This window comes from Sarcophilus harrisii, chromosome 3, assembly GCF_902635505.1.
Source record: "Sarcophilus harrisii chromosome 3, mSarHar1.11, whole genome shotgun sequence".
NCBI lineage: Eukaryota > Metazoa > Chordata > Mammalia > Dasyuromorphia > Dasyuridae > Sarcophilus > Sarcophilus harrisii.
The window spans coordinates 605,745,246-605,771,618 of record NC_045428.1 but is presented as its reverse complement, the minus strand read 5'-3'; the positions used below and the strand labels follow the sequence as shown (position 1 = coordinate 605,771,618).

The 26,373-nt window shown below is 42.6% G+C and overlaps 1 protein-coding gene, 1 long non-coding RNA gene and 1 pseudogene across 2 annotated transcripts; 2 read left to right on the top strand and 1 right to left on the bottom strand.

Moving 5' to 3' along the window:
• Window positions 1-920: 920 nt before the first annotated feature.
• LOC111720243 lies at window positions 921-1,342 on the bottom strand (annotated as a pseudogene).
• Window positions 1,343-3,540: 2,198 nt separating this feature from the next.
• On the top strand, window positions 3,541-15,437 carry LOC116423060. The gene is made up of 3 exons (XR_004233545.1): window positions 3,541-3,701; window positions 10,349-10,475; window positions 11,895-15,437. It is a non-coding gene; the product is annotated as an uncharacterized LOC116423060 (long non-coding RNA).
• Window positions 15,438-15,551: 114 nt separating this feature from the next.
• Window positions 15,552-24,671, top strand: LOC100926751 (zinc finger protein 501-like). The gene is made up of 4 exons (XM_031961812.1): window positions 15,552-15,584; window positions 18,974-19,100; window positions 20,575-20,738; window positions 22,290-24,671. Exons 1-4 carry the CDS (start codon window positions 15,552-15,554, stop codon window positions 22,914-22,916), a joined length of 951 nt encoding a protein of 316 aa, XP_031817672.1. The 3' UTR covers window positions 22,917-24,671.
• Window positions 24,672-26,373: the final 1,702 nt, after the last annotated feature.

Below are 26,373 nucleotides of genomic sequence, written 5' to 3'. Positions count from 1 at the left end.
ATATTGAATAACAGTAATGATAATGGGTATTCGTGCTTCACCCTTGACCGTAATGGGAATGTGTCTAGTTTCTCCCTATTACAAACAATGCATGATGATGGTTTTAGATAGATGCTGCTTATCACTTTAAGGAAAACTCCATTTATTCCTATGCTCTATGGTGTCTTTAATAGGAATGGGTGATGTACTTCTTCAAGTTTTTTTCTGCATCTATTGAGATTATCATATGATTCTGATATTGATGGTCAATTGTGGCAATAATTTTCTTTATATTGAACCAGGCCTGAATTCCTGGTATAAATCCCACTTGGTCATAGTGTACTATTTTGCTGAAAAGTTGATTTCTTTGCTATTATTGTTTTCTTTCCAATTTTGTTTTCCTTTTTGATCTGAATTGTCTTGTGCAGCAAGATAATTGTATAGATTTGTGTGAATATATTGGATTTACAATGTATTTTAACATATTTAACACATATTGGATTACTGGCCATGTAGGGGAGGGGCTGGAAGGAAGGAGGGGAAATTTGGAACACAAAGTATTGCAGAGGTCAATGTTGAAAAATTATCCATGCATATGTTTTGATGATTAAAAAGCTTTTTTTAATATAATAAAATAAATAAAATTAATTTAATTATTAATTATAAATATATAATAATATGTTATATATAAAATATAATAATGAACATAATTATGTATTGTATAAAAATAGAGTTTATAAAAATATAATTAATATAATATATAATAATAAAATATTATATATAAATTATAAAAATAACGTAATTAATATAATTAAAATATTAAAATTTTAAAAAGCCAATTTTAACATTCATTTTTTATTTGTTTGTTTGTTTATTTAGGGTAGGCCAGCCATTTTATTTTATTTTGATTTGTTCACAAATATTGATGGGCAGATAGCTCTTTACATGGGCTTTGGAGGGGATCTGGGGACAGCACCAGCAAGTGTGAAGTGGGTGGGGTTGTTCGATCCTTTCATGCCTCCAGGGACCGATTCCTCACTATCTTGCCATGCAGCTCACTCAATAATCTAGTTGCAGGAACAGTTTGGGCAGCACATAGGAGTGGAAAACGCTGGCCTCAGAGATGTTCCTGTTGGCCACCGATTTCTTGATGGCCTTATCCTTGGGAATGCAGCAGGCACAGTGGGTGCAGCAGATGGGCTGCACATAGCCGTGGCCCTTCTTGGCACAGTTAGTTATTTTTTCTCTTCTTAGTCTTCTCCTCAGCCTGAGCCTGGTGTCTTCGTTCCCCTTTTCCACTGACTGGGGGACTTCCCCATCCTCCCACTGCGATACCTTCCCCAAAGTCAGAGCTAACATTCATTTTTTAAAATAAAGTTTTGAGTTCTACATTTGCTCCCTTCCACCTCCTTAAGTCAGGAAGCATTTTGATATAGGTTGTAGATGTGCAATCATGTACACCTTATTTCCATATTAGTCATGTTAAGCAAGAAACTGAAAAAAATCGAGAAAACACAAAAAATTAAATTAAAATGCTCTTTTTTTATCTGCATTCAGACATAATCAGTTCTTCCTCTGGGTGTGGATTGTATTTTCAATAGAGTATCTTGGACTTGTCTTGAATCACTATATTGCTGAAAAAAGCTCAATCCTAACATCATCATACAAAATTGTTCTGCAATATTCTCTTGTTTCAGCTCACTTTGCTTTGCATCAGTTTGTGTTCCTCCAGGGGTTTTTTTTTTTATGTGTTATTATTATTATTATTTATGTCCATCTCCCCTTGCTCTCTTTTTTTTTTTATCATGACAAAATGGATTTTTATATGTGATTTTTTATTGTTTTGAGAATATAGTAAATTTAACATACTATATTAAAACATGTAATTTCTGATCATATATAATGATCTCTTTCATTGCAATGTGAAGATTTTTCTTTCAGAAAAATGATGGCTGAATTTAGGAGGAGAAACACTCATCATTTTAGTAGGATGATACTGCTAATATTCATTCCATTTACTTAGTATTTTTTTCTTTTTTTTTATTTAACAGCCTTTTATTTACAGGTTATATGTATGGGTAACTTTACAGCATTAACAATTGCCAAACCTCTTGTTCCAATTTTTCCCCTCTTTCCCCCATCCCCTCCCCGAGATGGCAAGATGACCAGTAGATGTTAAATACATTAAAATATAAATTAGATACACAATAAGTACACATGACCAAACCGTTATTTTGCTGTACAAAAAGAATCAGACTCTGAAATATTGTACCATTAGCCTGTGAAGCAAATCCGAAATGCAGGTGGGCAAAAATATGGGGATTGGGAATTCAATGTAATGGTTCTTAGTCATCTCCCAGAGTTCTTTCGCTTCCCCCTGCTTTTTTATAGTACAATAGTAATATTAGTTATAGTCTCAAAGAAATGTTCTCAAATCGCCCAATCCCGTGTCAGGGGCTCCCGGGCTAGGAGAAGGTCTCAGCTGGGCGGTCTCAGGAAAGGCTTTCTTTTCATGGCAGATGAACTTGGAGACAGGGGCTGGCCCTCCCTCAGCACTGGGCAGAGGGTACAAGGACAAGCCTGCTTTGGGCATTTGAAGAAAGCTACAGATCCCACTGGTTCCACAACTCGACCGGACACGCCGAGGACTGGGATTTACTGCATGGGCTTTGAAATAAGCATTTGCGGAAAATTTGCAGTTAGCCAGAAATCTTCCCCAGCTGCTCCCAGGGGCTCCTCATCTTCAGCATTAAGGAAAGGACTTTGCTCTTAAAAGCAGCAGCGGGGACTTGAAAAGTAAAAACAAATACTTGGTTTTTTACTACCTTCTCAATGGGGCTGACGAAGGTTTTAAGGGGGGGAGCAGAGCCCCGTGTTTCAGGTGGGCAACTTGGTGGGAGGCTCACTTCCCCCCGATAGGCGGAGGAATGCGCAGCTGTCCCGGGGGGAAATGTCCAAAGGTACAGAAATTGCTTCTAACCCACAGCGGGCCCAGAAAGGGCCGAGCATGAGCGCGGTCCTCTCCCTGTCCCCCCTCACTTTAGGGGGGGATGGGGGAAGGGCACAGGTCCGGTGGCCAGCGGCCCCGCCCAGGGGAAGGGGGGACCGAGTCCTGCTTTGTAATTATGCAAATGATCTAACACAAAACTTCCCCCTGCACTTTTCCATCAGGAATTTACGATCACATGTGGGTCTCTTTCTTGTATGGAACCCAGCATTTCATTCCCAGCTCATCCCCAGGACATCCGAACTTACTGGAAAGAAAGGGGGAGGGGGACAGAGCCAAGAATAAAAGGAATCGGGATAAAGTCTTCACTGTGTCAAAAAAAAAAAAAGCCTCCTAGTGACGTCACTCCCGCCTCTGCCCCTGGGGTGCTGAGCCCCAGGGCATGCTGGGAGCCCCCGTGGGGGCAGGGGGGTAAAGGGGAGTGAGGGGATGGGGGCAGGACCTGCTTCCCGAGTGCTGGGTTTATTTCTATTCTGCCTCTGGTGCCGGAAGAGTGGGGAAGGGGAAGAAGGTAGGGGAGGGCAGGAGGGCGTTTGTGCGCAGGCGCCGCCGGGGACTTCCCTTGTCCTCCTTAAGGCTCCTCCCCTTCGGCGCCAGTTCCGGGCGGGTCTCGTGGCCGAGTTTGCAAAGCTGTTGCGCGTGAGCGGGCTCCGAGTGGGGGGCGCGCGTGCGAGAGAGAGCGGTGCCCGTGGAGAAGTGCAAAAGTGCAGTAGCTGTGAGTGGGGGCGGGTACTGAACTGCGTGCGCGCGCGTGGGGGAGGGGTGCCTGCGTGCGCGTGGGTGGGTGGCTGCACGGTGGCGGGGGGAGGGGAGAGGGGCGGTCTGACTCTGCGTGATTGCATCTGCGTGGACTGAGATGGGGGAGGGTCTGGGGTTCATTTCTGTAATCTGGGGGGGCTGCTGAGTGTTTCTCAGCCCAACTGAGCCCCGGTCGCCTTTGGCCCTTGGTACACTTGGAGGGGGCGAGGAGCCTGAAACTTGATCCGCTTTTACCTCCGTTTCTTCTAGTGTAAAAAGGGGGGTGAGAGTAGCCCCTCCCCCTCTCCCTCCCAATGATATCCCTTCTGTAAAGCACTAAATACAGGGCCTTATATACAGGAGCGCCCCCTACAGGCAGCTCTTAGTGTGAACCGTGCCCAGTCCTTCCTTTTGCCTGGAGGACAATAGGACTGGTGGAGGAGGTTCCCCGGCAGGACTGGAAGGGGGAGGGGCTGCTCAGTGTGTGGGCCTCCCATCCAGCGTTGCCCTTTGACCTTTTTCCCTCCTGGTGGTCTTGGGACATCTCTCAGCAGTTGTGGAGCAGTTGTGCAGGAGGGGGCCCCTGTTACACTTGGGGAAAATGAGGCAGGCAGGGATGAAAAGTCTTGGCCAAAGTGATACTAGATTTCCAGGGATTCAGGTGAAGGTCCTGTGACCTTGACCCCACATGGGATTAAGGAAAAGGGACATTCTTCAGAAAAGAACAAAAGATGTGGGTCTGTGCATTTAGTTAGAAAGGTCTGTTATAGGGGTTTTTCCCATAGCTCCACACACAAGTTCAAGGACAGTCATAGCTGCTTGAGGACGATTGGCAGAAGGAACATAATGAAGGGGACTTTGCAGTGTATTGATATTTAGTGCAGCCCGTGGAGAATCAAGCTTGCTTAAAAATTCACATTTAATCTAGAAAAAATAACAACAAAATTCATATAGAAGAGCAAAAGGTCTAGAATCTCAAGGGAATTAATGAAAAAAAAATCAAATGAAGGTAGCCTCACTGTACCTGATCTAAAACTATATTATAAAGCAGCGGTCACCAAAACCATTTGGTATTGGCTAAGAAATAGATTAGTTCATCAGTGGAATAGGTTTAGGTTCACAGGACAAAATAGTCAACTATAGCAATGTAGTGTTTGACAAACCCAAAGATCCCAACTTGGGGGATAAGAATTCATTATTTGACAAAACCTGCTGGGAAAACTGGAAATTAGGATGGCAGAAATTAAGCATCCATCCAAACCTAACACCATATACCAAGATAAGATCAAAATGGATCCATGATTTAGGCATAAAGAAAGATATTATAAATAAATTAGAGTAACATAGGATAGTTTATCTCTCAGACTTGTGGAGGAGGAAGAAATTTGTGATCACAGATGAACTAGAGATCATTATTGATCACAAAATAGAAAATTTTGATTACATCAAATTAAAAAGCCTTTGTACAAACAAAATTAATGCAAACAAGATTAGAAGGGAAGCAACAAACTAGGAAAACATTTTCACAATTAAAGGTTCTGATGAAGGCCTCATTTCCAAAATATAGAGAATTGACTCTATAAGAAATCAAGCCATTCTCCAATTGATAAATGGTCAAAGGACATGAACAGAACAATTTTCAGATGATGAAATTGAAACTATTTCTAGCCATATGAAAAGATGCTCCAAGTCATTATTAATCAGAGAAATGCAAATTAAGACAACTCTGAGATACCACTACACACCTGTCAGATTGGCTAAGGTGACAGGAAAAAATAATGACAAATGTTGGAGGGGATGCGGCAAAACTGGGACACCGATGCATTGTTGGTGGAGTTGTGAACGAATCCAACCATTCTGGAGAGCAATTTGGAACTATGCTCTAAAAGTTATCAAACTGTGCATACCCTTTGACCCAGCAGTGCTACTACTGGGTTTATACCCCAAAGAGATACTAAAGAAGGGAAAGAGACCTATATGTGCCAAAATGTTTGTGGCAGCCCTTTTTGTGGTGGCTAGAAACTGGAAAATGAATGGATGTCCATCAATTGGAGGATGGTTGTGTAAATTGTAGTATATGAATGTTATGGAATATTATTGTTCTGTAAGAAACAACCAGCAGGATAAATACAGAGAGGATTGTTAAGACTTACGGGAACTGATGCTAAGTGAAATGAGCAGAACCAGGAAATCATTATATACGTCAACAATAATGCTGTATGAGGATGTATTCTGATGGAAGTGCATTTCTTCAACAAAGAGAAGATCTAACTTAGTTTCAGTTGATTAATGATGGACAGAAGTAGCTACACCCAAAGAAAGAACACTGAGAAATGAATGTAAACTGTTTGCATTTTGGTTCTTCTCCGGGTTATTTTTATCTTCTGAATCCATTTCTTCCTGTGCAACAAGAAAACTGTTTGGTTCTGCACACATATATTGCATCTAAGATATACTGTGTGACATATTTAACATGTATAGGACTGCTTGCCATCTGGGGGAGGTGGTGGAGGGAGGGAGGGGAAAAGTTGGAACAGAAATTAGTGCAAGAGATAATATTGTCAAAAATTACCCAGGCATGGACTCTGTCAATATATGTGTGTGTGTGTGTGTGTGTGTATAATTATTTTTTAAAAATCACATTAAAAAAGCTCATTTCTAGGTGCAGGTAGGTGGCACAGTGAATAGAGCACCAACCGTGAAGTCAGGAGGACCCGAGTTCAAATTTTGCCCTTACACTTAATACTTCCTGGCTGTGTGACCCTGGACAAATCACTTAACCCCAGTTGCCTCAGTGGGGGGAAAAAAAAGCCCATTTCCTAGATGAAAGCCTTAGTGACATATGTTGGGGTATGAGTGCAAGTGGTGTGATTGTGTTTCCCAGAGTTCAAAGAGGAAACAGATTGGGAAGAGGAGGCATCAAAATGACCAAACATAGCATCAGGACATGGTTATAGGTTTGGTGCCATTGAGAAGTCTCCCCAGTCAGGAGAGCAGGACCTCTGGGGGGAGCTGAGAGCTGAGAGAAGCAGGATGGCATGGAGGGGGCCCCCAAGACCACTCTAGTTCTTTGAGGGGAAGTCAGGGAGAGCACAGCTCGGCCTTCTGACCTCTCTGCTCTCCCGGCTCCTACCTACCTGGGGAAGTCAAGCACAGCCCTGCATTTCTAGGAGACAGTTATCTGAAGGAAAAGGGGGCGCTTCTTCCCCCAGAGCTTCTGCCAGGAAGAGAAATCCCAGGCAGTTTGCCCAGAAAAATGGGACGTGAGGAAAGAGAAGAGTCTCCTGTGACTTCTGTGAGCAGAGACCTTCCTGAGAGGGTCCAGGAGACCAGTTTTGCCTCAGTCCTGAGCCCCTAGGCTCCTCTTCTTTCTCCACTCATACTCATGGCCAAGGTCAAAGTTTGACAGTAGACTCTTTTCTACTAGTAGAAATGACTCTTGGGGAAATTGAGATTCCGGAAGACACGTCATCCCCCTCGTTTAATCTAGTTTTATGGAATGGAGTTTGTCCTGAACTAAATCATAAGATTTCACTGAAAGTCCCATGTGTTCTCTAAGGAGACTTTGATGTTTGACTTTCTATGAGTACATCATCCCTTAATGGAAAAGCCTCTAAATATTGGGCATTAAGGCAACATGTTTTGCATCAAAATAACTGTTCTGTTTTCTGAATGCAATCAGTCTACATTGTCATATTGCTAAGTGTTTACATGATTTTCTTTCTTACAATATCTAGGACTGCTTTCAATTGAATGAATTTTATTTGATTGCCAATAATTTTTTTTCATTATAGCTTTTTGTTTACAAGTTATGCATGGGTAATTTTACAGCATTGACAATTGCCAAACCTTTTGTTCCAATTTTTCCCCTCCTTCTCCCATCCCCTCCCCCCCATGGCAGGTTGACCAAGGTATGTTAAGTATGTTAAAGTATACATGTCCAGACAGTTATTTTGCTGTACAAAAAGAATTGGACTTTGAAATAGTGTACTATTAGCCTGTGAAGGAAATCAAAAATGCCGACAGACAAAAATAGAGGGATTGGGACTTCTATGTAATGGTTCATAGTCTTCTCCCAGAGTTCTTTCACTGGGTGTAGCTGGTTCAGTTCATTACTTCTCTATTGGAACTGATTTGGTTCATCTCATTACTGAAGATGGATTGCCAATAAATTTATAGGATTATGATTCTAATGATTTTTTTCTGCTAGGTGGTAATTTAAAAATAGTTCCTTGAACCTAATCCAATGATGTCCTTAGGAAAGCAACTTCTCTTGGAATCTAGATTTTGAGAAATGAATTACCTTTTGTAACATTTATTAAACAATGTTTACCAATTTATGCAGGCAGTTAGGCTGATTTTGCTTTAAAATTAACAGTAATAGTAACAGCTCTCTGACAGGAAATGAACTAAGGCAACTATCAATTCTTTTTGTTGTTGGACGTTCTTTGGCCTTTAGCAGGGAGCTGCCTTGGCATAAACTTCAGAGCTTTGACACAGTGTCTGTAGAATGTAATGAAGTGGTTTAGGAAAATTCTCCAATTACACCTGGCATGGAAGTTACTCAGTTAAATCTCAACTCAACTGAGGCTTTATTCAGTTGCTCACAAATTTAATACTAGACAGAAAGGAAGTTAAAAGTGAAATATACATGAGAGGTAGATGAGTCAGATGTTTTCATGAAAATTAAAATGGCAAAAGAAAAAAGAAAGTGAGAGATTTTTATATCCAAGGAAGGGAATTTCTCAAAAAAAAAAAGAAAAAGAAAAAAAAAACTTTCGAAAAAACCAATCTTATCATTCATCCAGAAATTAAAAGAAAATGAAATAGAAAAGCATCACCTGCGAAATGCATTTCCCAAGCAGAGTTCCTATATGCAGCAAGTTAGAAAATATGTGATTCCTTCTAGCACATCAAAGTGTTTGCAGATGTGGACACTCTCTTGTATGATAGCTATCAAGCTGGCTTTTTACTCATTCTTTTGATTTCTAATCTCCATTATTCTAGGGTCTTATGTGATATTGAAATCATTTCTTTTGCAGAAATAATTTATAAATGTCTCTTATGCATTAGCTCATTCTCCCATCCCAGCTGACAAAATATTACATTTCAAGGAATGAAAGAAACTCTCCTTTCCCCATGGAGTTGCTCTTCTTTTTCAATAATTCAGTTTTGAAGTGAATGAATCCATTCCATTAATAAGTCAAGCCAAGTGTAAAACAAAGACAGCAGATGTTCTGTCCATGATGCCCCCTGCCCAGTGTCATATCAGCCCCTTAGTGTAAGAATAGAGAATGCTTGACATGGCTGGAAGCAGTTTCATACTACACTGTATGGACATATTGGGAGTAATATATCTCTAAGATACTTTCCTTGCTTTCATCTGGTTGGAATATTTCTTACTTTTAGGAAATTTACCAAATCTTTTTTTTTTCTTTATTCTTTCCTCTGTGATGAATGTTCAGATTCTGTTGATGCAAGAATATAAAGTCCTTGTCAATTTCTCCCAAACTCTTTTTTTTTTTAAAATTTAATAGCCTTTTATTTACAGGATATATGCATGGGTAACTTTACAGCATTAACAATTGCCAAACCTCTTGTTCCAATTTTTTACCTCTTACCCCCCCCACCCCCTCCCCCAGATGACAGGATGACCAGTAGATGTTAAATACATTAAAATATAAATTAGATACACAATAAGTATATATGACCAAAACGTTATTTTGCTGTACAAAAAGAATCAGACTCTGAAATATTGTACAATTAGCTTGGGAAGGAAATCAAAAATGCATGTGTGCATAAATATAGGGATTGAGAATTCAATGTAATGGTTTTTAGTCATCTCCCAGAGTTCTTTCTCTGGGCGTAGCTAGTTCAGTTCATTACTGTTCCATTGGAAATGATTTGGTTGATCTCGTTACTGAGGATGGCCTGGTCCATCAGAACTGGTCATCATATAGTATTGTTGTTGAAGTATATAATGATCTCCTGGTCCTGCTCATTTCACTCAGCATCAGTTCGTGTAAGTCTCTCCAGGCCTTTCTGAAATCATCCTGTTGGTCATTTCTTACAGAACAATAATATTCCATAATATTTGTATACCACAATTTATTCAGCCATTCTCCAACTGATGGACATCCATTCAGTTTCCAGTTTTTAGCCACTACAAAAAGGGCTGCCACAAACATTCGTGCACATACAGGTCCCTTTCCCTTCTTTATAATCTCTGTCTCCCAAACTCTTAATGGAATTTCCTTAACATGTCACTTATGACACTTCTGATGGGGAGGAATTTCCCCTGCCCGTCTCTCTTTCTCTTATACACATTCTCATACCTCACTGATGTCACTGACATTTTCCCTACTTTCATCAGGATAAGCATTGTGCAATAAGAAACTTTTTGTATTCCAAGGTGAGTCTTCAAACAGAAAAGGCATTTCTCAGTATCCCATTGGGCTCTGAATGCCTGGTTGCAAAGTGTTAGCTATGACAGTCATAAAGGCCATGTGAATTTTGGTAGACAAATCCTAACTCTGGTTCAGTTTTCTCCTCTAGGTTGATGAAGGTTGGGCCAGATAGATTCTGGAGTTTCAGCTCAAAATCTTGTGCCTTTTGATGGTTTAGGATTTGGTGACCTTCAAGGATGTGATAGTGGACTTCAGTGAGGAGGAGTGGGAGAGCCTGGATCCTCCTTAGAAGGAGCTGTACAAAGAGGTCACACTGGAGAATGTCCAGAATCTGCTATCCCTGGGTAAGGACAATTTCCTGTCTTTTTGTGGTTTAAGTTGTCAGGCCAAATATAGTATGAGCAGGAGAGAAGGGATGCATACTCTGGTGTATCTTAGCCTTTGGTGCTAGGTCCCCTGGGTGCTCCAACTCTCCATCCACTTTGTTCTTTCCTTGTAGCCTGTTGAATTGAATCATTTACTTCCAGTTCAACAGCTGGAACCATAGATGATCAGGGTTCATTGCCAGGAAAACCATGATTTCTGTTTGACTGATTTTTAATGTCACATTGAGTCATTCACTTCCATTTGTTCAAATCTGCTTTTTTTAAAATTATAACTTTTTTTTGACAGAACATATGCCTGGATAATTTTTTACAACATTATCCCTTGCACTCACTTCTGTCCCAACTTTTCCCTTCCCTCCCTCCACCCCCTCTCCTAGATGGCAGGCAGTCTTATACATGTTAAATATGTTATAGTATATCCTAGATACAATATATGTGTGCAGAACCAAACAGTTCTCCTGTTGCACAGGGAGAATTGGATTCAGAAGGTAAAAATAACCTGGGAAGAAAAACAAAAATGCAAACAGTTTATACTCATTTCCCAGTGTTCTTTCTCTGGGTGTAGCTGCTTCAATCCATCATTGATCAATTGGAACTGAATTAGATCTTCTCTTTGTCGAAGAAATCCACTTCCATCAGAATTGATCATCATACAGTATTGTTGTTGAGGTATATAAATAATGATCTCCTGGTTCTGCTCATTTAACTTGGTATCAGTTTATGTAAGTCTCTCCAAGCTTCTCTGTAGTCACCCTGCTGGTCATTTCTTACAGAACAATAATATTCCATAACATTCATATACCACAATTTACCCAACCACTCTCCAGTTAATGGGCATCCATTCTTCATTTTCCAGTTTCGACCCACTAGAAAAAGGGCTGCCACAAACATTTTGTCACATACAAGTCCCTTTCCCTTCTTTAGTATTTCTTTGGGATATAAGCCCAGTAGTAGCACTGCCGGATCAAAGGGTATGCACAGTTTGATAACTTTTTGGGCATAATTCCAGATTGCTCTCCACAATGGTTGGATTTGTTATCAGTGTCCCAGTTTTCCCACATTCCCTCCAACATTCAACATTATTTTTTCCTGTCATCTTAGCCAATCTGACAGGTGTGTAGTGGTATCTCACAGTTGTCTTAATTTTCATTTCTCTGATCAATAGTGATTTGGAACACTCACATGAGTGGTAATAGTTTCAATTTCATCATCTGAAAATTGTTCATATCTTCAAATCTACTTTTTAGTGAATTTCTTTCTTCGGTTAGCTTTTTTATCTCCTTTTGGCCAATTGAACTTTTAAATGACTTGTTGGTTCATTGTATTTTTTTTTCATTTTCACCAATTCTTTTCCATTTCACTAATTCTGTTTTTCAGGGAGTTGTTTTCTTTTCCCATCTTGCGAAATCTGTTATGTCAGGAGTTGTTTTCTTCAGACAAGCTTCTAAATGTGAATTGTTCAAGAATGTATTTGGCACGAATATATTTTGGGATAAGACAATGCAAGAGTTTTGCATAGATTATCAACAAATATAATAGGAAGATTTGCTTTTTTGTCATTTGAGGTAAGTGGGAGAGGTACATGGATTTCTTTTCTGATAAAGTTTATTTTTAAAATAAAAGTAAATACTTAGGTACAATCTACAATTGTAGCCAAGAGAATTCTTAATTCAAGATATAGATTTAAAAGATAGAGAATGTCGTGAAAATAATTTTAAGATTTCTTGTCATGAAGTATTCAACATTGGTGAAATTGACAATAGGACACCATATATATCTTTTTTTTTTTTTTATTTTGAAATTCACATGAATGAAATAAACCTGTTAAATGCCTACCAAACCAAAAAATTATTCGACAACCAAATCTGCAAAGCTTGTATTTATCTTTTGAGTAGTAATGAATTCAAAATAACGTTTTTCAAGATATTTTTCTGAGTCCTTCTGTTCTGTTGCATGTATTATCACTGTAATAATGCTTCCCCATTATTTTAGGTTGGAGGATCAGGGGCAGGATGATCCTATTGCTAGTATTCCTTGTCCTGCTTTCCTCTCCTACCCAAAATAGAAAAAATAAAAAACACCAATCACCAAAAAGTATTTCTGTTGAACACATAAAATCAGGAATGCAAACTGCCACACTGTCTAGACTTACAGAGCTCGGGAGAATGTGAGTCAGGATTTGAACTATTCAATTCTAAACCCAGTGCCCAAGTCCTTCAAGTAATCTCTCCGTTCTGAATATCAATTTGAGTGAAAAGAAAATATAACCCATGGAGCTTTAATTGTGGTTTTCAAGTAATCTTGCTACCCTTAGTGGTCCATGCCATAAAATGCTAAATTTCCTTTAGCCAAATAACTGGACTGTTATTTTTAGCCAAATAAATGGACTGTCCAGTCTATTTTAATGTAAATTCCAGAGATGAGCTGAACCCAAAGTGTGATGACATCCCAGGGTTACAAAGTTAGTTACCAGGGCCCATAGCAGCAATTAGCCCAAAGCCAATTTGCACCATACTGGGGGCCACTCAGATCAGGGTAACATGTGGTTGGGATGCATTCACCCCAACGGTCCTTTTCCCTCCATCCATATTGGGCCCAAAGCCCTTGGATATGGGGCCATGATCTCCTCTGAAACTATTTCTTGCTGGGAGTGGACTTGGAGCTGCTTTGGAGCCCCAGGAGGGACTGCAGGGCTCATCCCCTGGATTCTGAGTCAGATCCCTGCAGCTGGTCAATACCTCTCAAGTACTGGTCATCTGACGGTGACCACACCTGAGGGAAGAGAAACTTCTCCCCCTTTCCTGGAGGTGGAGACAGATTGGAGATCTTAATCAGGTGGAAGTGCCTTAGCACAGTCCGGCCAACCTGAAGGCTAGACACCTAAAGAGCCTGCAGTCAGAACAGAGTCCTTTCTTTTAGCAGACACTTGGCTGTTCTCTGCTCCCTGGCTGCTCCTCAGGATTAGAAGGAGGCTTAAAGGGGAGAGAGGAACCCAGCCTAGAAATTTATCCTTGGGAGTTTGCAGAGATAACAAGGCTTTCTGTCTGCATACAGCAAATGGGGGGGCTTCCAGATCCCCCAACTTGGGATGGGACTTCAATCAAAGGGCAATGTTCGGGGGAGGAAGAAGACTGGAATCCTCGGGGGCCCCTTTTGTGGCTGCTCCAACCAACTAATTTCTGGTGACTCGGACAGTGCAGGGCAGAAAAGTCACAGAGAATCATCCCAGACACACGGGACAGACCCATGTCACTCCCTGTTGATGTGAATAGGGTTGACTTTTTCCCCGGATGACACAACAAGGCGAAGATACATTTTTCAAAACAACTCCAAATTTCTCTCCGTTGCTGTGCAGGAAGCTCCGGCTCACACTCGGGGCCCTGTGGCTCACAGTCGGGGCTCCGGTCCCTAACCATTCTTCCCGTCTGTATCCCACCCCCTGGGAGAAGGGCCCCTCGGCAGCAGGTGACGGGGCCAAAGCTGCAGCTCCGACGGACCAGAGCCGTTCCCGGCACTTGGTCAATTCTGCCAACTCGCCTGCAGCCCAGGACCCCTAGTGCTGTTCGGGCCCCGCCCCCTCCGCAGAAGGAGGGATCCCCCAGAGGGGAGGCGGCTTCTCGGGGAGCTTCTGCCCCAGCCTCCGGACCCCGACAGGCAGAGGGCCTCCTGGTGACGTCACCCCGCGGGGGTCCCTGGGCTGCTGAGCCGCGGGGCATGCCGGGAGTCCCCTGGGGTACAGGCGCTGCCTCCCGGGTCCCAGGTTTATTTCTGTTCTTATTTCAGTGGGGCAGGAGGGGGGGGAGGGGAGGCGGGCAGCTATGCTCAGGCACGGCCTGTGTTTCCACCTTCCTTGGTAAGGCCCCTCTTCTTCACCAGTTGGGGGCCGCTCTTGGGGCAGACTTGGTGCGCATGTGTAGGCCCGAGTATGGGGGCGCGCGTACAGGAGAGGGGGGCGAAAGTGCAGTGGCTGTGAGTGGGGGCGTGTAACTGAGCTGTGAGATTGCGCGTGAGTGGGGCTGCACCCCCGGCCTTCTCCCTCAGGGATTTCCCCTGCTTGGGCTGAGATGGGGGAGGGGCGCGCTTGTGCATCCCTGTGGCTTGGGGGGGGAGGGGGGTGCGCACTGCTGAGTGTTTCTTGCAGAACCCAACTGTCCCCTCCCCCAATGAGACCCTAGTATTGCGGGGTCCCCTCGCCAGCCACCAGCGGCCCTTTGCACACTTTGGGGAGGGGGGAGGATTCTGTAGTTTTACGTTGTTTGCCCCAGTTTCCTCCAGTGCAAAAAAGGGCTGAGAGTAGCCCCTCCATGTTCCCCCCCCTCCCCTCCCCCCAGATCCCTTGTGTAAAGCACTGAGTATGGGGCCGGGATGCAGGAAGCGCTCCCCATGTGCAGCTCTCAGGGGGAACTTGCCCCAGTCCTTCTATTTGTCTGGAGAACAGCGGGGGTGGCGGAGGCTCCCTGACAGGAGGGGGAGGGGGGCTGGGGCTCCCATCCAGCTCTGCTCCTTGCCCTGTTTCCCTCCTGGTGGTCTTGGAACGTGGGTCAGAGTTTCTGGGGCTTTTGGCAGGTGGGCGTTCCAAGTTACAGATGGAGAAACTGAGGCAGGCAGGGTCAGCGTCACATTGCCTTCCAGGGATTCCGATGAAGGCCTTGTGATCTTGACCATGTGGGCTCATGCTCTCAGGGCCCTTCCCTACACTGTGCAGGAGATCCAAGTGTCCCGTGCTGGGGGTCCTGGGAGGGTCTCCCCGCCCCCACAGGTGACATCTCTCTGCTTCCTCCTCTGAGCTGAGATCTCTCTTCCTTTTCTGTGCTCTCTCAGCCTCCTTCTCTCTAAGATCTCTCGGCCTCCTCCTGGGGAGCAGCCTCTCCCCACCGTCCCTGCCCTCAGAGCTCTCTCTCTCTCTCTCTCTCTCATTGTGGGCAGGTCAGCATGCAGCCTGGACAGAGAAGCCTGAGACCCCGTCCTCCCTCTCTGAGGTCCCTCTCCCTCCCCAGACCAGCTGGAACAGGACCCAAGCCCAGAACGAGAGACATGGCCCCTGGCAGCCAGAGCCCCTCGTCCCAGGTGAGTGCAGTCCCTGCCCAGAGCTGAGCAGCATCAGCCCAGGGGGAGTCCAGGAGAGCCAAGGAAGCTCCCTCCTGGGAGACGGAGGGGGACCCTGGCAGGACTGGCAAGAATCTACCTCCTGGCACTGCCCACTTTCTGCCCCCTCAGGCCACACAGCTGCTCCCAGGGCTCTGAGTCCCTCTCCTTTGCCAGGTCCCATCAATGAGCACTGAGAATGTGGCTCCTGGGTGCCAAGCACTGTGCCCACCCCCAGGGGGAGGCAAAGGGAGATTACAAGCTGAGGGTCCCTGCCCTCCCTGAGCTATCAGTGCAGTCTGGAAACACCTCATCAAGCTGTCCACACAAACCCGTACAGTGGAGACTTCTCTGAAGGAAGGTTCCACCAGTTTGGGGACCTGGAAAAACTCTTTTTTCAGAAGGTGAAACTTTACCTGAGACAGGAAGGAGGCTGGGAGGCCCAGGGGGGGAGGGAGGACATTCACACCAGGAGAGAAGGCCCTGGATGCCAGTTATGGGATGGAGGGTCTTGTCAAGGCTCAATCAGAGCTCGGGGTCCCTGGATCCAGGAGCAGGAGGGGAAGAAGGTGGAAGAAGCCTGGCCCGGCTTTGGGGGCTGGTTCTGTGGCATCTGCCATGGGCCTGGAGCCCTGGAAATAGGATCTTCCTTAACATTGTTATGAGAATTGTCAGGGGCCTTGCTGGGGACGCCCTGAGAAAGGGAGAGGAGGACCCGGCCAGAGATCAAGCTGTCAGTTATTTGTCCACTCAGGAGGGTGACGTTTTCCATGGGAGGGTGAGGGACGAGTGGCTCCCACTGCCCGGGGTGTCAGACACAGACTCTCCTCCTGAGCCTCAAACCGTCTCCTTTGCCTCCGTTAGTTTTTGTCTTATACAAAGACTCATAAGAAGCTCTGGGTGACTCATGGTTGGGACCTGAGGAAGGAAAAGGGACATGATTCAGAAAAGAACAAAAGATACTGGTCTGTGCATTTGGAATTAGGTCTGTTACAGGGGTTTGTCCCATAGCTCCACACACCAGGCCAAGGCCAGTCATAACTGCTTGAGTAGAACCGGAGGGACCCGGCATTTGCCAAGAGCTTTATGAAGGAAAAGGATCCCCCAGGAAGTGAGTCCATGAGTTTTCTTAGAGGGATTGGCAGGAGGAACATAATGGAGGGGATTTGGGGTGTATTGATATTTAGTGCAGCCAGTGGAGAATCAAGTGGACTTACTTAAGCCTGCTTAAACATTCCCATTCAAAAAGCCATTTCTAGGAGCAGCGAGGGGGCGCAGTGAATAGAACCTGAAGTCAGGAGGACCTGAGTTCAAATCTGGACTCAGACATTAAACACTTCCTGTGTTAATTATAACCCTGACTAACCATAGTTAGTATGACCCTGAGCAAATCACTTAACCCAGTTGCCTCAGTGGGAAAAAAATGCCCATTTCCTGTTTGAAAGGCTCAGTGACATATGTTGGGATATGAGTGCAAATGGTGTGATTGTGTGTCCCAGAGTTCAAGGAGGAGAGATTAGGTGGGGGAGACATCAAAAGGACCAAAAACAGCACCAGGGTGGGTGGTGAGGCTTGGTGCCATTGAGAAATCTCCCCAGTCAGGAGAGCAGGGCCGCTGGGGGGGACTGAGTGCTGAGAGAAACAGGAGTTATAGCATGGAGGGGCCCCCAAACCACTTCTGGTTCTATGAGGTGGGGTCAGTTCCTATATGCAGCAGGTTAGAAAATAGGCAATTCCTTCTAGCACATCAAAGTGTTTGCAGATGTGGGCACTCTCTTTGATGATAGCTATCAAGCTAGCTTTTTACTCATTCTCTTGATTTCTGATCCCCCAATATTCTAGTGTTCTTATGTGATGTTGAAATCATTTCTTTTGCAGAAATAAACGATATATGCCTTTCTTATGCATTTGCTTATTCTCCAATCCCAGCTGATAAAATATTACCTTTTAAGAAAGGAAAGAAACTCTCCTTTCCCCATGGAGTTACGCTTCTTTTTCAATAATTCAATTTTGAAGTGAATGAATCCATTCCATTAACAAGTCAAGCTAAGTGTAAAACAAAGATATCAGATGGTTTGTCCATGACCCCCCCCTGCCCAGTGTCATATTAATTCCTCATGTAAGAATAGAGAATGCTTGATGTGGCTGGAAGCAGTCTCATACTATACTGTCATGGATATATTGGGAGTAATATATCTCTAGGAAACTTTCCTTGCTTTCATCTGGTTGGAATATTTCTTACTTTTAGGCTATTTACCTGTTAGAATTCTTAGAAAGTGATGTCCATTGCCTAATTTAGATTGGTACTTAACAAATTCTCTAGCTCACTAATATATTTAAGTACTCATTAGAGTTCACACTTTTGGGAGATTCACAAGTCAGTATTCAGTATGAGATTCACAAGTCAGAAACCCATAATCCCACTCTCAGATCCCATAATCCCACTCTCAGAGGAGGAATCATCAGCCTTTTACATCAAGCATTTTAAAAAGAGCTTCAGTGAGTCAGTCAGAGTTAGTTCGGAATATTGCCAGGAGTCGGAGAGGAGCACTCTGGGAGATACAGAAGCCCACAAGCCCACTCTTGGAAGTGAAGTCAAATTCATTGCATTTTCCACCTTTGTGCTGGCTGGAGGCTGAAGGACACACCTTTGGATTTGGAGACATTTGGAGGGAGCTCTTGGAACCAAGCAGAGAGATAGGCCTCTAAGAAAACTAACTGGGCTATTTTGAAAGGAGAAATAAACGTTTGGATTTTATCAGCTGGCTGTATTTGGAGTGATTATTACTTGGAACTGAAATTCAGGCTGCCTCCAGAAAACCTCCCCAAGAAACCTGCTCCCAGAGAACGATTATATTATAAAAAAAGAACAAGAACACCACATTTATCAAATTTTTTTTTTCTTTCTTCTTTCCTCAGTGATGAATGTTCAGTTTCTGTTGGCCCAAGAATATAAAGTCCTTGTCACCTTCTCCCAAACTCTTCATGGAATTTCCTTAACATGTCCCTTATGACATTTCTGATGGGGAGGAATTTCCCCTGCCCGTCTCTCTTTCTCTTACACACATTCTCTTACTTCACTAATATGTCACTGACATTTTCCCTCCTTTCATCAGGACAAGCATTGTACAATAAGAAATCTTTTGTATTCCAAGGTGAGTCTTACTTCAAACAGAAAAGGCATTTCTCAGTATCCCATTGGTCTCTGAATGACTGGTTGTAAAGTGTTGGCTGTGACAATCATAAAAGTCATGTGAATTTTGAGAGACAAATCCCAACTCTGGTTCAGGTTTCTCCTCTAGGTTGATGAAGGTTGGGCCAGATAGATTCTGGAGTGTCAGCTCAAAATCTTGTGCCTTTTGATGGTTTAGGAGGTGGTGACCTTCAAGGATGTGATGGTGAACTTCACTGAGGAGGAGTGGGGGCTCTTGGATGCTTCTCAGAAGGAGCTGTACAAGGAGGTCACACTGGAGAATATCCAGAACCTGCTGTCCCTGGGTAAGGACAATTTCCTGGCTTTACATGGTTTTACTTGTCAGGCCAAATACAGCATAAACAGGAGAGAAGGGATGCATACTCTGGTGCATCTCAGCCTTAGGTGCTAGTTCCTCTGGGTGCTCTATCTCTCCATCCACTTTGTTCTTTCCTTTTAGCCTTTTTGAATTGAATCATTTACTTCCACTTCAACAGCTGGAGCCATAGATAATCAGGGTTCATTGCCAGGAAAAATATGATTTCTGTTTGACTGATTCTTAATGTCTCATTGAGTCATTCACTTCCATTTGTTCAAATCTACTTTTTAGTGAGTTTCTTCAGTTAGCTTTTTTTAATCTCCTTTTGACCAATTGAAATTTTAAATGGCTTGTTGTGTTCATTGGATTTTTTTCCCCCACATTTTAGGCAGTTGTTCTCTTCCATTTCACTAATTCTGTTTTCAGGGAGTTGTTTTCTTTTCCCATCTTGCCAAATCTGTTTTGATAGGAGTTGTTTCTTCAGACAATTTCTGTTTCTTTGGTCATTCGTCAATTGATGAACATCTACTCGTTTTCCTATTCTTTCCCAAAAAGAGGCTCTACACTAATTTTTGCAATTATGGGTCCTTTTCCCTTGTTTTTGATTTCTTTGGTTTTCAGACCCAGTGGGGTTACTGCTAAGTCACAGGATATGCAGAGTTTTATATCCCTTTGGACCTAATCCCAAATTGCTCTCCAAAATGATTGGATCTGATCATAATGCCACCAACAGTGGATTAACTTCCCACTTTCCCCTCATCCCTTCTCCCATTCTTCATTATCTTTTTCTGACTTTCTAGGTGATATGATAGGTGTGAGGTGGTAATACCCATGGTCTCCTTAGAGTGCTACAGAGGTGTTCAGCCCATCTTTCCAGGATCCTGTTGGTATCACTTATCAATGTGGCTCCATCAGCACTGAGTAGTTCAGCTTCACCTGATTAGGCCTTTGGCCCATAAATAGCTTTCAGCCATTGTAAATGCAGTCCACACAAACCATACCATCTGAATTTCCCCATCATTTGCCTTAGACCAGTTTGGATATTTCTAAGTGTTCTGTCCCAGATGAGTATCTGGGGTACTGTCTGACAAATCTCTGAGAGCTGCCCAGTCCTTTTCAGCTAAAATGTTGCAAACCATGTTGTATCCAACTTAGAAACAAACTCTTCTCCCACGGAGAATCACTTTACTCTGTTGATCTTGAATCTGGCAGTTATCTTGCCCTGTAACTGTCCCTTCTGTTGAAGGACCAGTACTCTGGTCTCCTAGGTCACTTTTACATCCTTTAGGATGGTAAATGTCACTTTTTACTGCAAGACTATATCCATGAAGATTTACTCTTTTGAGGTTAGTAAGGAGATGGGCATGAGCTACCTAAGTCTTAAGTTATTATTGCTATTGCTTTTGATTATCTGTATACATATTTTTGTACTTCTATGGTTGATGGTTTGTTTTCTTCAGATTTGCAGCCCAACTTTGAATGGAAGCAGATGACTAGAAAACTGGGCCTTTTTGTGGAAGAATGTGAACTACAAAGATTCATAAAGGATGGTCCCTGTGCCTTGACTTTGAGGGAAATCATTGACTCTAACATTGAAGTAGATAACCTGAAGTCTGACTGTGAAGTGGATGAAATTAGAAAGAGATTCAAACAATCTTCTTTTCTAAATCACTATAACAAAATGAATTCAGGGAATAACTGTCTTCTGGAGAAATGTTTTCCTGAACAGGCAGAGCTTTTGGATTCTCAGGAGAAGCCTGCTGAAATCCTAATGAATCCAGATAATGAATGGGATGTGGCCTTGAGCAAGAGTTCAGACCTCATTAGACATCAGAAAAATGAAAATGGGAAAATGTTTTGTGTGAGTAGTCAAGGTGGAGAGGCCTTGAGTCAGACCTCTAAGCTCATTACTCAGCAGGCAATTCAGATAGGAAAGCAACCCGATGAGTATAATGAATGTGAAGCAATCTCATCCCATCATTCATCTCTTCCTTCCCAATCTGAAGTTGACCCTGGAATGAAAAAACCTTTATTTGGTGAGTGTGGGAAGGCCCGTAGTCGGAACTCAGACCTGGATAGATCTCAGAAGATTCATCCTAAAGAGTTTTATAAATATAAAGAAGATGGGAACATCTTCACACGGAGATTGTTTCTAGCTGTACCTGAGGGAATCCACACTGATGAGAAACCTTTTGAATGTAATCACTGTGGAAAGACTTTTGCATCTAGTTCCACTCTTAGTAAACATCAGAGAATCCACATTGGAGAGAAACCTTATAAATGTAATCAATGTGGAAAAGCTTTCATAGCTAGAGCTGGTCTTGCTTTACATCAGAGACTCCACGCAGGAGAAAAGCCTTATGAATGTAATCAATGTGGAAAGGCTTTCACATGCAAGGGAGATTTTAGCAAACATCAGAAAATCCACACTGGAGAGAAGCCTTTTACATGTAATCAATGTGGAAAGACTTTCACACGTAATGACAAACTTGTTGCCCATCAGAGAATCCATACTGGAGAGAAACCTTTTAAATGTAATCAGTGTGGAAAGGCTTTCATACATAATTATAGGCTTGCAGAACACCAGAGAAACCACACAGGAGAAAAGCCTTATAAATGTAATGAATGTGGAAAAGCATTTACAAACAGGTCCCTCCTAGTTATACATCAGAAAATCCACACTGGAGAGAAACCTTTTGAATGTAATCAATGTGGAAAGGCTTTTACACGCAATACAAATCTTAAAACACATCAGAGAATTCATACTGGAGAGAAACCTTATAAATGTAATCAATGTGGAAAAGCTTTCATACTTAATTGCAAGCTTGCAGAACACCAGAGAATCCACACAGGGGAAAAACCTTATAAATGTAATCAATGTGGAAAAGCTTTCACATGCAAGGGAGATGTTAGCAGACATCAGAAAATCCACACTGGAGAGAAACCTTATACATGTAATCAATGTGGAAAGACTTTCAGATACAATTACAACCTTGTTGAACATCAGAGAAACCATACAGGTGAAAAGCCTTATAAATGTAATCAATGTGGAAAGGCTTTCATAAAGAAAGTCATTCTTAATTTACATCAGAAAATCCACACAGGAGAAAATTCTTACAAATGTAATCAATGTGGAAAGGCTTTCACAAACAAGTATAAATTTGCTTTACATCAGAGAATCCACACAGGAGAGAAGCCTTATCAATGTAATCAATGTGGAAAGTGTTTCATATGCAAGGGAAATCTTACTAAACATCAGAGAATCCACACTGGAGAGACACCTTTTAAATGTAATCACTGTGGAAAGGCTTTCAGACAGAGTTCCATTCTTGCTTTACATCAGAGAATCCATACTGGAGAGAAACCTTTTAAATGTAATCACTGTGGAAAGGCTTTCAGACAGAGTTCCATTCTTGCTTTACATCAGAGAATCCACACTGGAGAGAAACCTTTTAAATGTAATCAATGTGGAAAAGCCTTTACAAACAAATCCCTCCTTGTTACACATCAGAGAATCCATACTGGAGAAAAACCTTTTAAATGTAACCAATGTGGAAAGGCTTTCATAAGGAGAGCCAGTCTTGCTTTGCACCAGGGAATCCACACAGGAGAAAAGCCTTATAAATGTAATCAATGTGGAAAGACTTTCACGCGCAGTGGAGGTCTTAGCAAACACCAGAAAATCCACACTGGAGAAAAACCTTTTAAATGTAATCAGTGTGGAAAAGCTTTCATATATAAATACAGACTTACAGAACATCAGAGAATCCACACAGGAGAAAAGCCTTATAAATGTAATTGATGTGGAAAGGCTTTCACATGCAAGAGAGATCTTAACAGACATCAGAAAATCCACTCTGGAGATAAACATTTTAAATGTAATCAAGGTGGAAAGGCTTTTACACACAGTGCCTGTCTTGCTAGACACCAGAGAACTCACATTGGAAAGAAACTTTTTGAAAGTATTCAGTGTGGAAAGGCTTTTGCACAGCAGTGAAATCTTGTTGAACATCAAATAACCCACACTGGAGAGAAAACTTATAAAAGAAATTAATGTGCAAAGGCATTGAGTTACAAATCCTAGATTGGTAAACATCAGCGAATGTTCATTAAAGAGAAGAATTATGATAATAATAAACATGAGATGATTTCACAAAGAGTTCCCATCTGGCTGTATATGAGACAATCCACACGGGGGAGAAATCTTATAAAAAATTAAAGGAGGAAAGGCTTTTAGCAAAGGCAGGGGCACAAGCCCAAACTGACTACCAAATACTTCATGGCAGCACAAAGAAAACTATTCTACTGGCAGAGTACATGCAGGACGCAGTGCCCTTTGGCATGTCTTTGCTTCCATTGTGGGCATCCTGAACATCAAAGTGTAATGGTGGGTGAGGGCCAGGAAGAAGACTCAGTAGGGGATTAGGCTGAGAGCCAGGGAGGAGTTCTGACCCTGAAATACCTTACTGAACATGGAGAAGTCACTAATTGAAGGGGCGTGTAGACCTAGGGCCATGCTTTCTATAATGTATTGCATGAGACCACCAGAGAACCCCTTGTGCTGCTCACAGAAGCCCCCTGACCCCAAAGGAAAGAAAGGATGACACAGATTATGTTTGAGACCTTCACCCCCTTGCTTCATTCACTGCCATCCTGGCTGGCTGCCTCCCTCCCTCTGGCCGCATCCCTGGAGTTGTGATCAACTCTGAGGATGATGGGACTCTGACTAGCTGTGATCTGACAGACTCCGGCATAATGATTTGGACCCAGGACATTTTCCCTCCTGCAGCTGCTGAGAGCCGGAAGGTGTGACATCATGAGCTGTGACTCAGTGCCCTGGATTTTGTGCAGGAGCCGGCTTTTGCCACATGCAGCTGCCTCTGGAAAAGAGCACTGAGTTTCCTGAGGGTCAGGTCATCAGCCTTGGCAGGGCTAGAGCTGGAGCCAAGAAGCTCTCTGCCTGTGGAGTCCACCTAGCTCTCTTGAACTCCATCAGATGTGATGTCAGTATGGGAGAGCTTGCTGCCCATCCTGGGAGCCAAGGGCCCATACTCAGGCCTTGTTGGAGGGAAGCGCAAAGAGATGACTGCCCCAGGCCCCAACCCAGTGAAAATCAAGCTCATTTCCCCACCTGAACACTTTGATTTTTCTCTCATCTTTTTCCTTTTTGATCTGATTTTTCTTGTGCGGCAAAATAACTATGGAAATATGTATAGAAGAATTGCACATTTAACACATATTGGATTGTTTGCTGAGGGGGCTGGGGCAAGGGACAGAAAATATTTAGAACACAAGGTTTTATAACGGTGAATGCTCAAAATTATCCATACACATTGTCTGTAAATAAAAAGCCTTAATTAATAAAAAACATTAATCATTCCAGATATTGTATTATGCAGTGTGACAGAGGGTTTCTTGCCTCCAGGAAGCCTGCCCTGCTTGATAAAAAGCAGCTATATAACATCAGTCCAAATGTGGGAGAGGAGGCTGGGGTGGAGAAGGTACAGGTTTTGTTGTATATGGAATTAATGGGTTATCTTAAAAAAAAAAAAAAAAAGGTACCTTTGTTTCTTCTGCCCTCATTTGTGTAATTGTTCAAGCCTAAATTGCCTCCTGCCCCCAACAAGGATGGACAGGAAAATATTAGAGACTTCCCTGGAATATTATGCGATTGGTGCCAGTACTTGGGGAACTGGAGGAGAGTTCCCTGTTCCCTGATTTAAGACTAGTTCAAGTAACAGTGTGCACATTAAAGAGACTTCAAAAAAATGAATTTCAGACACCTGCTTTATACAGTGGCTTAGTCTGTTTAGATTGTCATTTCTCAGGGGTTTTTTGAACCTACTTGGTGACTGCCAATTGTAATCCTCAACCCTTTTCCTTGGGAGGCTGGTTTAGAGGAAAATATAACCCATGGAGCAATTATCATGGTATTCAAATAATCTTGCTACCCTTAGTGGTCCACGTCATAAAGTACTAAATTTCCATGCCTCATCAACTAAGTAGAGGAAACTGAAGCAGAAAAAAGATTTGCCTCAAACTCGCATGTCCTTTATGAGTATCAGAGTGAGCAGTCATTAAGAGCCTAAAGACCAAAAAGGATTTCCATTTGAAATGGCAATCATGTTGGTAAAATAAAAGCTGGAAAATTATCTTACTATGAAATGCTTTTCCCTATGGAATCAAGGAGAAAAGCTGAGTTCTCCCACTAAGGTTGGAGAGTCTGTGGAGGCAAAAGAGGGAGGGTGATGTGAAATTCCTGCTAACCAGAAGTGTCCCCAAAGGTATGTTAAGAAAATTCTAGAAAGAGTTTGTGAGAAGCCGGCAAGCCCTATGTATTGTAGGGAAAGGAAGGAAAACATTCTCAGTCATCACTGAGAGAGAGCAAAGAAAAACAAGATCCCAGGTAATTTCCTGAAAAGCTGAAGTCTTATTTAGATGAAACATGAAGAATATTCTTAAGAGATAGTAATCACTGGGAAGAGAATGGAAGTATTGAAAATGTATTCTTTTGAGCTCCCTGTCACAACGTTTTCCATCTGGTGGCTCCTCTCATCGGGAGTGTGGTGACAGAAATATACTGACCCCAGCCTCCATTCAAGTTCAACCAATTTTTCCTTAAAAGTTCTTCCTTGACCATTCTCAAGACTTTATTGATTCCCACACGTGGCTGTTTTTGTCATTATCTTCTTCATTAGACTATGTTGGTAATGGATAGACTTTGGCTTTCTCCATAGTGCTTAGCACTGTGTCTGGCACATAATAGTGCTTAATAGATGTCTATTAATTGATTGATCAACTGGCAAAGAAAAAAAAGCGATACTGTTCACAGTCTGGTCTGGATTGATTGCTTCCAGCCTATTGAAGAAGAGCTCTCATTTTATTGAAGCCCAAGATGACACTAGGTGTGATGTGTCGTAACCAAAATAACTTCTGTCTTTGCTTTATAATTGCTTTCACTTGCTAATAATGGCTCCTATTCCTCATGTTCCTGTTTAGTTATATAGAAATGAGTAACTATGATAGACTTGTGTACTATTTTATTAACTAAGGCTGGAGGTAGAACTAATTTGCAAGAGCAACATTGTTAGAATATTTATGAGGAATAAATTATCTGAAAAGGCCCCTAGAACTCAGGATCATTGGCAATCAACAGTTAACAGAATGAGGAAAGAAGCAGACAGAATGGCCATGTCTGTAAATCCCTGGATACCTAGGAGGACTCATCTATTTTTCCAATCTGCTACATATAGAATAGT